This window comes from Cyprinodon tularosa, unplaced genomic scaffold, assembly GCF_016077235.1.
Source record: "Cyprinodon tularosa strain WSP-4 unplaced genomic scaffold, ASM1607723v1 ctg744, whole genome shotgun sequence".
In the NCBI taxonomy this organism is placed as follows: domain Eukaryota; kingdom Metazoa; phylum Chordata; class Actinopteri; order Cyprinodontiformes; family Cyprinodontidae; genus Cyprinodon; species Cyprinodon tularosa.
Genome location: NW_024039501.1, coordinates 290,552 through 305,166, shown reverse-complemented (window position 1 = coordinate 305,166; position 14,615 = coordinate 290,552). Strand labels below are relative to the sequence as shown.

General features: G+C 42.3%; 1 protein-coding gene across 1 annotated transcript in view; it reads left to right on the top strand.

Annotated features, from left to right (window-relative positions):
- Positions 1–14,615, top strand: part of kdm4ab (lysine (K)-specific demethylase 4A, genome duplicate b) — a 57,742-nt gene that overhangs the window by 38,892 nt on the left and 4,235 nt on the right. Inside the window, 1 exon segment of the mRNA XM_038269947.1 lies at positions 1,902–2,093. Coding sequence (XP_038125875.1) covers positions 1,902–2,093 — 192 coding nt within the window.

Here is a 14,615-nt window from a genome sequence, read left to right as displayed (position 1 = left end):
CTCTGTTAGTACGTCATATGCTTCGTTGATCTGATTGGTTTATTTGGCCCGTCTATCACCAACATAGGCCAATCAGCTAACCAGTATTTTCGCCCCTTCCCAAAATTACTTTAACGGAAGGTTTCCAGATGGATATGCGGAGCAAATCCATCTGGCGGAGTCAGGTTATTGGCCGATACTGTCTGTTTGAAATTGGTGTGTGTTCATGTGTGAAGAACTGCAGACTACTTGGATGTAAAATAATTGCCATCATGGCTTTGTCAAGCTTTGTGAAGCAGGAAAAAGACTAAAACAAAGTGAATCCAGTAGAACTTTTTATTGCCTACCTGGAATGGGTGACAATAGTTGAAGAAACTTTTGGCTCTCAAAATGGTATCGGTGCCATATTGGTTGGTACTCACCGATACTGATACCACCATTTTAGTGCAGGATCGGGGGCCCGCCCGATACTGGCATCGGTATCGGTGCAACAGTATTAATGACAATAAAAAATGCCAGAAAATTTTGTAGGCTGATTTATACTCAGAAACCAGGTCGTCTTCGTGTGTGTTACAGTGAACGCAGATTTGCTCCCGCCCCTTCTGCAGACACTCTGCTACATCTTAGGGCGGGGCGATAATTCAATAACGATATATATCGATCGATAGACGTGTGGCGCAATAGAAAAAAAGAGAGTCGATAAAAGCTCGATAAAAAATGAAACGCTGTTTTCCTTCCTTCTCATTGTAGCCTATCATGTAGGTTTATGCTAGTCACTGCATCCTCCCAACCAATCAGAGCGCGGCTCTGCATCGCCTCCGAGGAATCTTCGGGAAAATATATATATTTTCAGTTCTGGGCAGTTTCCTACGTAGTTCTAACAATTGAGATAAAAATGCTGAGGGGGCAGAAACTTCAAAGTAATAACTCAGGTTAAAGCAGGAAACGGGGGGGGGCATTTATTTATTTGTTATATTTATTTTGGTCACTTTTCTGGTCACTTTAGTTTATTCTTTGTCAGTATTTAATAACATAACTCAGGTCTCAAGTTATTTCCTTTTAAACAATTCTGTTATGGTTAAAAAAGTTGGTTAAATAAAGATTTAATTGGAAGTCTGTGTTTGTGTTTTTTATTAAAATTAAATAATTTAGCAATATCATAAAAAGTCCAGGCAGAGCTGCACATAAAATATGGTTTCAAATCTTTTCAATAATTATCGATATCGATCAATATGCATTTTTTTTTATTGATAAGCTTTTTTTCTATACCGCCCAGCCCTACTACATCTCTCCCAAATTGTAGGTGACCGCAGACAGGAGGCCGGCTTATTTTGTCTTTATGACCGAAATTGTGGAAAACAACTCGTGAAGTTTGACCAGCCAGGAGAGCGAGGTGCGCGAGAACGCTGGGAACCTTTTTCCACCTGGATCTCCGCTCTTTTCCGTCCTCATCTCCCTCCGTTGTCGCACAAACTTGCTCCCACTTCCTCACCGCCTCTGCCGTATCTAGACTCACAGCTAGTTCCTGATTAGCCCTCTGGCGTTGTGGCGTGGAATAAAATCAAAACATCTGCGACACGCTCACTGCGACACACTGCTGCAGGAGGATAACCAGCCGTTTTAACCATATTGGAAAAGATTGAAACAGAGCACGCTAGCTTGTGATGTCATTGCGTCCTGTTCTACGCAAGGGGGGGGACACATTTACAGGCGTTGTATGAATGCATTTCACACAGGAGATCACATACAAGTCGCATAAATTTGAAAATGTGAACGGCAACGCAAACATATCTGATTTCACAAAAAAATCCGAACTGAGCGTTAAGGCCTGCAATGTGAATGTAGCCAAAGGGAAGCTGTGAGGTTTCTAGATGTGTGTCTGTTTTAATAAAACCCCTCCTGTGTTTGTCCCTCCCTGGTAGAAGTGCGCCTGCTGCAGGAAGCGGATAAAGAGGGAGGTGAAAGGCTGCTGCGTCCAGTGCTCCCACGGGCGTTGCTCCACGGCGTTTCATCCTACCTGCGCCCAAGCAGCGGGGATCCTCATGCACCCAGACGACTGGCCGTTCGTTGTCTTCATCACCTGCCACAGGCACAGAGCGCCCGTCATACCAGAGGTAACCCAGCGAGATCACGATGCTTAGCAATCAGCTGGAAGGATGGATGGAGGATTGTCTGCGGGAATAATGACGCTTCTCCTCCATCAATCCTGTTTGGAGTTAACATTGACTAAAAAAAGGCAGGGGTTGACATTAAGGATTTTTACCACTTACCCTTCAGGCAAGTACTCGTACTCGTACTCATCGTCTCCCGCTTTATCCGGAACCGGGTCGCGGGGGCAGTAGTCTAAGCAGAGACTCCCAGACTTCCCTCTCCGCAGACACCTCCTCCAGCTCTGCTGGGGGAAGCCCTAGGCGCTCCCAGGCCAGCCGAGAGACGTAGTCTCTCCAGCGTGTCCTGGGTCGTCCTCTGGGCCTCCTCCCAGTGGGACGTGCCTGGAACACCTCCCGAGGGAGGCGTCCAGGGGGCATCCGAAGAAGATGTCCGAGCCACCTCAACTGACTCCTCTAGATGTGGAGAACCGGCTCTACACTGAGCCTCTCCCGAATGACCGAGCTCCTCACCCTATCTCTAAGGGAGAGGCCAGCCACCCTGCGGAGGAAGCTCATTTCAGCCGCTTGTATCCGGGATCTCGTTCTTTCGGTCATGATCCAAATTTCATGACCATAGGTGAGGGTAGGAACGTAGACCGAACGGTAAATTGAGAGCTTTGCCTTTTCGCTCAGCTCTCTCTTCACCACGACAGACCGGTGCAGTGTCCGCATTGTTGCAGCAGCCGCACCGATCCGTCTATCGATCTCCCGCTCCATTCTTCCCTCACTCGTGAACAGGACCCCAAGATACTTGAACTCCTCCACTTGAGGCAGGGACTCTCCTCCAACCTGAAGGGGACAAGCCACCTTTTTCCGGTCGAGAACCATGGCCTCCGACTTGGAGGAGCTGATTCTCATCCCGGCCGCTTCACACTCGGCTGCGAACCGCCCCAGCGCACGCTGTAGGTCTTGGCAGGAGGGAGCCAGCAGAACTACATCATCCGCAAAAAGCAGGGATGAGATCCGCTGGTCCCCGAACCAGACCCCCTCCGGTCCTTGGCTGCGCCTAGAAATCCTGTCCATAAAAGTTATGAACAGGACCGGTGACAGAGGGCAGCCCTGTCGGAGTCCAACATGCACCAGGAACAGGTCCGACTTAATGCCTTCAGGCAAGTGACTTTCATATTTCATTTGCCCAGAAACCATTTTTACTTGCCCAGTATAATGTTTGATAAATATAGTTCCTAATATTCGTTTTTGTATATATATCAATGAAACATGTTTATTTTTTTAATGTTTTTTGTAATTCAGTATTTTTTAAGTTTCCAGCTTCCTGGTGTGTATCTGCATGCGTCATATAATGAACTCCAGCCTACATTACCGTGTTAACATGCTTTTCAATCCTTCCTGCACATTCTTTTCAAACTAAACTTTGCTTTAAACTGTTGTGAGCTTGGAAAAATATAAATTGTAATGTTAAAAAAAAAAAAAACTTGACAGGTTAAAAACTTAAGATAAATAACAAGACAGAAGTCAATGTCACAAATGAATAACTTTTATTTTAGAGTCACGGTATGTTTATAGAAGATAATACTATTAATATAATGTGACTTTTCTAGAGAATCATTATACATAGATATTTTATTCAGGGTTTCCACAGTCTGACATCATTTCAGAATTCCCTGACTTTTAACTGACTCAGGATTAGTTTTCCCTGACAAAATAAATGCAGCCGTTTGTTGTTTTGGTAACTACATCAAAATTACAGCTAGGTGGACAAAAATCACGCCATCTGGCGGAAAACCACCCGGCTTTTTCAAATCACGCGAGAATGTGTACAAAACAACAAAAATGGCGCCGACAACGCTTCTGGGTCGTTTTCATCGAATGTCGGTGATTTTAAAGTAATTTTGAGTGATAAATAATTTATTTTTTTGCGATCATTGCACTTGCCTGGCGGGCAGATGAAATGAAATTTGTACTCTCCCGATAATAAAAACTACTTGCCCCGGGTGATCGGCCGATGGTTAACATCAAACCCTGAAAGGGGATCTCCAACAGTAGCCATTCAAAGCACCCTGGGCTGGTCCCATACAAATCCTTTTTAAACATCAATATTTGTACTAAAATATTCTTTCTGTCATGATTTGTGGACATTAAGATAAAAGGAGAAGCATCATCTCCTGGTCAGACCCTGTAATTCAGTGAAAGGGTGGAGGCAGAGTTAAAAAAAAGTGCATGAGGAGGTCACTCCAGTGGCTGGAAGTTGGAGGGGATTTTGCTGGAGGGAAGTGGACCGCCATTCGACTGGCGTTTGACTGGGAAGGGCCACTTTGAATGGCTGCTACTGTATCTTTGAATGTTTGGTTACTTAAGTGCATTGTCCCTCTTTAAAAGAAATGATTTCGCAATCGTTTCAAATTAAAATGGATTTTAGGAGATGGGATGGTACATCCCGTAGGGGATGGTACGGCCCAAGGTTTTCTTTCCTTTTGATTCCACATGCATGTCAGACACGAACACGTGCTAAATGTTCATGTCCCAAAAAAAACTACCTGCAGTCGTCAGCAAGCTTACGTCTGTGCACAATGATAAAAAAAATAAGACACATTTTATGGAAAGCTCAGTTAAAACACAAACATAGTGAGTTATTAACAGATCACTTTATTCACAGTGGATGGCAAATTATGCGCTGAACACGCTAATGTATCAGAGTGCGTGCATCTATGCTAACATCAGAAAAAAATGCTAGTATCGGCTGAGAAAACAGCTTGCCCAAGTATCTGTCTGCTTCTATACTTTAAACAGAAAAGGTTTAGTTCAGAAAAACCTGAAGGCTCGATAAGAGAAACCAGGAGGTCTAATTTCAAAAAATTCTGAAGGTCGCCATTTTTTTCAGCCGTGCAATGCATGCTGGGTAGATGAAAAGGTGGCCAGATAGCTTAAATCAAATCTCGTAGATAAAAAGCAATACATCTCGTCAAACTGTGATGGTAATGGTTTCATATATTTTTACATATTTATTAATTATTAAATGACAAAAAAGCAACTAGAAAAGCCAGGAATGTGCCTCTCCAGACTGTTAGTGTTGTAAATGAATAAAACTATATAGTTACTAACCTAAATAAAACCACCGGTGGACATTAAGTGAGGTAAGAACTCAGCATGCATAAAATTCCACCGGTAAAATATTTTCCACTATGAACAAGTTAGACATCATTGGAAAGCTTAGATTCTCCATAATTCAACCACTTCGATCATTTTATGGACACAGTGAGCAGCAAACTACAAATAACACAGATATGGCAGCATGTCAAAATGTAAACAATGTAAACAAAGCAACCATTTTATAAATCCAGTCTTCAATTGTCTATACTCCACTCTTAATCCAGCATATTAGTGATATAATATTCCATGATGAGAAAATCGCCATAACGTCCGATTGTTGACATCAGAAAGGTTAGCTGGTCATAGCTTATTCTCAACATCTTGCTTATATTTACTTCTCGGTTGTTAGTAGGGGTGTAAATCACATCCATCATAGCGATTCGATTCAGTATTAAGTTCCTGACCCAACGATTTGATTATTTTCGATACTCATGAATACACCACGATTCGATTTGATTAATTGGTTCATTTTTTTTTTTTTTACCTTACAGGCTAGAAAATCTTTCAAATTTGAAATAAATCAATGAAAGCTGTAATATCGTTGTAGAAAAGTTGCTTTAAAAAATACTGCACAGAATCAGTGCAATGAGTGCAATGCAATACCTCGGCTCCAGACTCCGCCCCCTCCACAGATGCTCCGCTGCTCCTCTCCCAGATTGTAGCTGACCGCAGACAGTGCCGCAGACAGGAGGCCGGCTTGTTTTGTTTTTATGACCGAAATTGCGGAAAACAACTCGTGAAGTTTGACCCGCTAGAAGAGCGAGGTGCGTGAGAACGCTGGGAGCCTTTTTCTACCTGGATCTCTGCTCTTTTTGGCCCTCATGTCCCTCCGTCGTCGGACTAAACTCGCCCCCACTTCCTCGCTGCCTCGGCCGTATCTAGACCCACAGCGTGTAGCACAGACCACGCTTTAATATTGAGCATAAATCAAAAATGTCTGTGTCAAGCTCACTGCAACACACTGCTGTAAGAGTATAACCAGGAAGCGAGGTAGGAGGGCGAAATAGGTTTAGCGCCACCGCAGCACGGGAGGAGAATTACGCCCAGGAGCAAATGGATGAAAATAGACCGGAGGAAAAAAAAACATGAATCGATTCTCTTGCGGACGTATCGATGCATCGGATTGTCGGCTGTTGGATCGATGCATCGATACAAATCAATTATTATTTACAGCCCTAGTTGTTAGCCCACGATGTTTGGTATGGTTCTTTACATCGTCTACGTATCTACAAAACACGACTGTCTGCATATTTTTATGACGCGATTTGAGCGAGATATAGTCCCCGAAATCTCACTTCCGGTTCACTTCATGTCAGACAGTGATGCGCGATTTTACACGTTATAATTTTCTGCTGTTATTGGTTTAGACCAGGAGGGGTGTTGGGCTTTGTAGCCAACGAAATAAGGTTTGGAACGAGCCCAAACGGGTACCGCATTACAGTCTTGTGTTAGAGAGAAACACAGACACCAGCAGGTGGAGCCATTGAGTGCCGCTCCAATCCGACACCAAAAGTTCCAAACCCCACAGCTCTGGAACTGTTGTAGATAGAGGTCTGAAGTTTTCTGCATTTATTGTAGGGCTGCACCGATAAATCGGCCGGCCGATCGATCGGCCCCGATTTCCTTAATTTAGGGTGATTGGTGATCGGCCGATATTTACATATGAAACCGATCTTAACCACCGATCTATTTACCTCCGCGGGTGTCTTAAGATCAGTTGCTATTCCATATTTTTTCTGATCTTTTGTTGAAGTTTTGTTTTTTGAAATGTAAAAAATCAAAAGACCAATGTTGTAGTCTTAAGTTTGTTTTATTTAATTAATATTTATTATTTAATTCATTTCTATGTCAAGGCTCTACCTCATGGGCAGTTAAAACAAGCTTATAATGGTTCAAGGCTAATGTTCAAGGGCATGTTTTTCAAGAAAAGATTGTAACATTGAAAGTGAATTGCGATCTTGTAACACAATAATAAAATCGGTATCAACCAAAATCGGAATTGGCAGGTCAGACTTTTTAATGATCGGTGATCGGAAATCGGCCAGAAAACTGCAATCGGTGCACCCCTAATTTATGGTTAACATGATGTAGAACAAATGTAATACAATAAAACCTGCCTTTTTCTCAGGAATGTCTTTATTACTGCTGTTCAAAAAAGACCTATCATTTCCGAGAATAAAAAAAACTACTTTTAGTCATGTTTGAACTGATGCAGGTTGGTCAGTGTTCTACTAACCCAAACTAGAGGGTATTAGCTTTCAAATAATTTATTATGCATGTAATTTTGGCTTACAGTTCCTTAGTTATTTGCTGTTCCATTTGGGTATGCAAAATAGGCGAGAATTTCACAAAATGAGGTTGATATTAGTTAATAGAAAACTAGAACAGTGTTTCTGGGTTGGGAGAAAGGGGTGGGGCTTGGAGTGGACCGGTAAGGGGTTATTTCCAGGGCTTTCCTATTTTTGGGGTCCTAAAGAGCTCTGCTGCCCCCTAAGGGGAAAGTTACATGAAGTAAAAAAACAAATGCTAGTATCAGCTGAGAAAAAAAAGCGGCGTTCCCATGTATCCGTCTGCCTCTACTGTGTGCTCAGAAAAAGTCGAGTTCAAAACAATCTGAAGGGTGGATAAAAGAAACAAGGGGGTCTACGGTGATTTCTAAAAGTGAACAAACACTAAAACACGTCCATATTTATAAAACTCAGCAGCACAAAGTTGTCCTTATTGGATCCCGGCTGCACCTGCTCACAGCAGGGCTGGTCAAAGTCGGTCAGGCTGGCGCCCTGCAGCGTTTAGATGTTTCCCTGATGCAGCACAGCTGATCGCAGTTGGAGGCTGATCATCAGGCTGGAGAATGCTCTTCTATATCATCAGGGTTTGACTGTTGAAACGTCTAAATCCTGCAGGCAATAGGCCGGTCACCATCCTGGGCTTGGAAATGTATTGACAACTGGAAACGCCGTCTCTTCAAGCCGTGCCAGCGCACCCATCCCACAGCATTAGCCACATGTTCACAGAACCTGCGTTTCCTTAAAACATCAAATTGTAATTAAGGAAATTAATGACCTAATTAAAAACACTTCTATTTCTAAAAAAACAAAAAAAAAATTCATAAAATTCTTACCTTATATGAGCATTAGATCTCCGTTTACATCGGCTGCTGATGTTTTGGGATTTATGACATGAACAATATATTTACGTGTATTTTGATTATATTTTTGTTACTTGATGAAAATACTGCTTTTTTTTTTTAATTAGCAGAATATTAACATTGTTTTGCGCTCATTTGGAATGGAACGGGAGCTATTGTCATCATTTGTGTTAAAGGAAAAGTCCAGTCAGGAAGAAAAAATACAAAAGCAGTAAAAAAAAATACAAGCAATAGTTTTCATCGTGATCACTGGGTGATCAAATTTTTGCCCAAATATAGTAACCCCTCCTTCCTGCCATCTTCCAGCAGTGACGTCACGGTGCGGTAAGCCTAGCGCCATTCTCCCCGCTTTGCAAGCTAAATCAATGGGAACTACTAGACACATCTGCAATCAACAACAATTATTGAAGATTTCCAGAGGACTTCACCATTGAAATTCACCAGAGCTATAGTGAAACTGACAATGCCCACGTGCATGGCAGCTGGATGCTGGAATACATCGGGTAAAAGTGAAAAAAAAAGAGTTATTCCACCTTTCTGATTCCTGATCCTCCACGGACGGGTTGGTCGTTGGATCGCCAACTTGAAGAGGGAGGATTTGCCATCGAACTTCTGGCCAGAGAAAAAACCCGTAATATGTAGCCAACATTTGGAAGAAGAATGTTTTCAAGATGACTTGGATAATAGCGCGTTATGACAAACACCAGATACAGCACTGGGACTTGATCAACAGCCGATACCGCACCGTGACGTCACAAACCAGTAGGTGGCAGTAGTGTTCTTTGACAAACATGGATGCCTCCAGTAAAGTAACCTGACTCCGCCAGATGGATTTGCTGGATTTGCTCCGCATATCCATCTGGAAACCTTCCGTTGAAGTAATTTTGGGAAGGGGCGAAAATACTGGTTAGCTGATTGGCCTATGTTGGTGATAGACGGGCCAAATAAACCAATTAGATCAACGAAGCATATGACGTACTAACAGAGTGACGACGAAAACACAACCACAAGCAGGCTACTCTTGCTGAAACCAGTCGGGAGAAGAGCAAAAACATCTTTTCCTCTGATAAAGCCTCCAGAGCAGTGTTTTGCTCTTCTTTCAGTGAAGAAATACTCTGTAATTCCGATAAAACTTGCTCGATAGCCACGCTAACGCTAGTTTCATCGGCTGAAGCCGCCATGTTCTTTAGACTGAACTGTCGCACTTCTCTTTGCGTCACACCTCAACCCGCCTCAAAGCCAACGCTGATTGGACGTTTGTTTGGTGAACGGCTCCAGATTTTCTTCAACTGTGAGTCTCCAGACTGATTAGTGAGTGAAACCTTGAAAGCTCGCGAGATCAGGATGGTCTCATGAGGCTACCAGTAAAGCACATTCACATGAAAATTACCCTTAATTAAAAACACTGATCATTTATTGAACAGGATGGAATAACTTCATATTTAAAGAACTTTCAGAAGTTTGAATTCTGAATATGACCGAACTTTTGCTTTAATCTGTGCTTTATATCACCCTGGGGACCATCGGGGAGAGAAATATGATGGTAAGAAAATACATTAATATGACTTGGACTTAAACAACTTTTATTGTTATATTGTATACACAGAGTGTATAGAAAACAATTAGTTTATTACAGCTTTTCAAACAGTAAATGAACATTTCCATTCCATAAAGTGCAGCAATGATTAAATGTAAAGTGGGAGAAAAAACATGAGGCTAAAAGCGCATTGATGTGGAAGTTCAGAGCATTAACTCTATTTTTAGCCAAATATGTAGTATTTTTGCTTTGGTGTTATCAGTGCGATGAAGAGTCTGTGACGCGATTTAGAGGTTGGTCAACATTCGGTTGTCTGATGATGGGGGGGGGGGGGGGTAGAAGCTGTTGCAGAGTCTGCTGCTTCCCTCATTGGATGCTGCGTAGCCTCTTCCCAGAGGGCAGCAGGGAGAACAGTCCGGTTGGGGTCATTGATGATTGAACATCTGACGATGACTTTGATTTAAGATTTAATCCACCTTATAGGGTTGTTTTTTATGTCAGAGAGGTGTTGTGTGGTTCTGGTGATTTTTAATACTTAAGACAACCTATGATTCAAGTTTGATGTTGAGTGAAATTGAATATCTGAGAGGAATCTGCGTCGCTTCAGTTTCCCACCCTCACCGTCTGCGTCGCTCTTTTCCTCATCTCCAAACAGGACCTGTACGCATTGGTCAGTTATTCTAGGGGATGATCACGGCCTTCGAGTTGAAATGGAAGTACCCAAGCTGTTTAAATTAGATCCCTGAACTAGTTAAAAAAAAATTAAAAATCAGATTTTTCCCCAAAATGAACTTTTCAGACTTTTATTTTTCCCTCCTTTGGTTAACGGAGCCTCCACTCAGTAACAAGAGGTTCAGAGGCCTCCCTGTGCAAACCTTCACCTTCTGCCCAGAGTTCACCTTTCCCAACTGTGAGCGTTTGCAGCTCCGTTACAGCGGCGCTTTACTGCGATTGAAAGCAGGATCAATGACCAAGTCCTTGGTTTTTATCTCGTTTTATTCGGCTGCAGGGCTGAAGCTGCAGGACAACATAAATGAGGATAAAACAGATTTTCTAAAATTGTTTCAGTTCTGTTCCTGGAATGTTTAGGGAGGCGCCCTTCAAAGCAGCAGCTCCCTGCCTCTCGCTGTGTGGGTCAGAAAAGGAGGCAGTAATTAAAGCAGCCTTAGCATTTTAGCTGCATTCTTGTTTGCTGCAGCACTCCTACCAAACCATGATTCATCATCAAGATGCTGCCGCAGCCTCAGTGTTTAGTGCCCATCGTGTTCCTCCCCTCTCTGGGCCATCCTCCACCCGATACTGCTGAACTGACAAACTTTATTGTCATTTGGTATACACCGAGTGTTTACCAAACGACAGTTCGTTACAGACAGCTTTCTGGCCGTAAAGGAGCAACAGCTTCGCAGTAAAATCAACATTTCCTTTTATAAAGTGCAGCATTGATGAAAATGTAGTGACATGATGCAAAAGGGCATTGATGTGTAAAGTTCAGAGCAGTTCAGAAAATAGATACGGTGCAAAATGCAGTAGAAACACTAAGTTGAATTCTATTTAAAGGTAAAGTCTGATTAGCAAGGAATGATGTAATGAAATTAGCGTTAATCGGTAACAAAACAACAACACAGATTTCCATTGCAATCACTGAGTCTGGGAGCGGCCATTTTTGCCCAAATATAATAGCCCCTCCCTCCTGCCATCTTCCAGCAGTGACGTCACGGTGCGGTAAGCCTAGCGCCATTCTCCCCGCTTTACAAGCTAAATCAATGGGAACTACTAGACACATCTGCAATCAACAACAATTATTGAAGATTTCCAGAGGACTTCACCATTGAAATTCACCAGAGCTATAGTGAAACTGACAATGCCCACGTGCATGGCAGCTGGATGCTGGAATATATCGGGTAAAAGAGAAAAAAGAGTTATTCCACCTTTCTGATTCCTGATCCTCCATGGACTGGTTGGTCGTTGGATCGCCAACTTGAAGAGGGAGGATTTGCCGTCGAACTTCTGGCCAGAGAAAAAACCCGTAATATGTAGCCAACATTTGGAAGAAGAATGTTTTCAAGATGACTTGGATAATAGCGCGTTGTGACAAACACCAGATACAGCACTGGGACTTGATCAACAGCCGATACCGCACCGTGACGTCACTAACCAGTAGGTGGCAGTAGTGTTCTTTGACAAACATGGATGCCTACATGAAAATTACTCTGAATTAAAAACACTGATCATTTATTGAACAGGATGGAATCATTTCATATTTAAAGAACTTTCAGAAGTTTGAATTCTGAATATGACCGGACTTTACCTTTAAAGAGATTTGAAGATTTGCGATTGCAGAACCTACCGGTCATGCATTGAATGCTGTGAAGCCTCCTCCCTGAGGGCAGCAGGGAGAACATACAAATAGCAATGAGTTCCAGGCTTTATACAGCAGCCCAACAAAGCCTTGAATTTGTTTAGAAAACATGAACATTAAAACGGATGAACGGGTCCACCCCTTTGGAATGGAGGTTGATTGGTTTCTTTGTTAGCCTGCAATGCCCCATACCTGTCTATGTCTGTTGTAGGGTTGTCAAAAGTATCGATATTTAAAAAAGTATCGATACTGAAAAGTTGTATCCGGATACAATACTCATTTTCAAAAGTATCAAGACAGCGCTACCACCAGTGGCACCTAAACAGTCATTCTTCTTATGCACAGATTAGAGGAAAATGTACTTTCAGAACACTGTGTGATTGAATAATTCTGTGCACATTTCGGTTTCAGACTTTTTTCTGTAACAGGTGCAGCTGCTGAGAATTATTTTTGTTTTTTAACTGGTTTGGCTAACGTCATTGTTATGTGTGTAAAGCATAGCCAAGGAAGGAACACTTAATTTTAATTTTGTAAGTTTTTTATCAAGCTTGCTTAATATTGTGCACAGCATACAACTTCAAAATATTGTTTATTGTATTTGTTTATCTACTTATTTAATTTTGTTTTTTAATGAAAAACTTCTGTTGAATTTTAGAGTCTTTATTTTTATCCTTGTGGTATCGAAAATGACATCGAGTATCGAATATTTTACTTAGTATCGGTATCGAGTTGAAAAGTTTAGTATCGCGACAACCCTAGTCTGTTGTATAAAACCTTGAAAACAACGCTATTTCTGACATTTTGGATTGAAAAAGCTTCCTGAAGAGGAAGAGAAACGTCTTCAAACTTGGAAACAAAGTCCAGTGGATAGTTTTTTTTTGTTTTTTGAATGACTATGACCTGGATGACCGAGAATCTCCACCAGCACTCTGAGATGATGGTAGTTTTATGAGGCACAAGCAGCCTGCAGCTTAGAAAGTGTGCAGATATATATTAGGAGTGGAACGGTTCACAAAATCCACGGTTCGGTTCACGGTTTCATGGTCACGGTTTTCGGTTCGGTATATGTTGATTGTTAGCCTGACATGTTGGTCATGTTGCTGTTAGCATAAACAAGACGTGTTGCACAATGCTTTCACACTGTTGCACTTTTATCCACAACTTTCTTTCCGCCGTCATCGTAGGTCACTCTAAATGCAAAGTGGTCCCATACAGCAGACCAATAAAGTGCTGCTGGCGCGTCTTCCAACTCCTGTTCTTTCCCACTCGCCATACCCACACAATTCTCCACAACAACTGATTTTTTTCTGCTACCTGCTAGCATGAACCCGGCTATGCTGCTTTCTTCTTCTTCTTCTTCTTCTTGTTTACTACTGGTGGTTGGCTTTGGTCGCAGTACCGCCACCTTCTGCTCTGGAGTGTAAACGCTTCGCCTATGAGAAAAAGGAGCAGCGCATGAACCGAACGCAACACACGCGAACCAAACCGAGACAGTCGAACCGAACGGTTCGGACGGTTTTCATAAACCGTTCCATCCCTAACATATATATATAGTTGTAAATCATAGCAATACCCATAATAGTCACAAACTACGATTAAATGTGGCCTAAGGAAGGTCAATTTGTTAAACAGCCCGCCATGAACTGTTTATACCAGGTGTCTTCAACGTTTTCCAGGCAAAGGACCCCAAACTGATGGTGAGATGGAGCGGGGACCCCCTTATTATATATATTGTATGAAATAGTGTTCTATCAAACTGGTCCTATAGTCACTCTATTACAGATGGAGTAATGTAACTAAAGTAGTTTCTCTCTGGGATTATTAAAGTATTTCTGATTCCTGGTTGATGGGACAGGTGTTGTGAATGAAACGGTGCCCAGCTTGAAAGAGCTCCTGTGTGTCGCTGAATATGTGCATTGATGACTGAAAGACATGCACAACCCATTTCTCCTGTGCAACAGGCCGCTGTGACAGCAAATCACATATTGCTTTGCAAGGAGAGAAAAGCATTCTGGGATATATCTGCCTCTTCTGAGGGTTTTTCTTCTTATACACCTCATAGACACTTTGTCTCTTACTACCGTCGGCCATTTTCAAAGAACCGCGGTGAGAAAAGTGAGGTTCAACGACCGTCTGAAACCGTAGCTCACCACAGATATACGTCTAAAAGTGCGCAGAAAGAGATCGCTAGCGGGGGTTAGCACGTAGGACGACCTTACATAAACAAATCACCAGAATGATTGACAATTACTAGGACAGCTTATTTAGTTCATTCAGTCGGAAATAAAAGATCGTCTATTTTTTTTATTGTTGGTTTGTAATTTAAAATTGAAG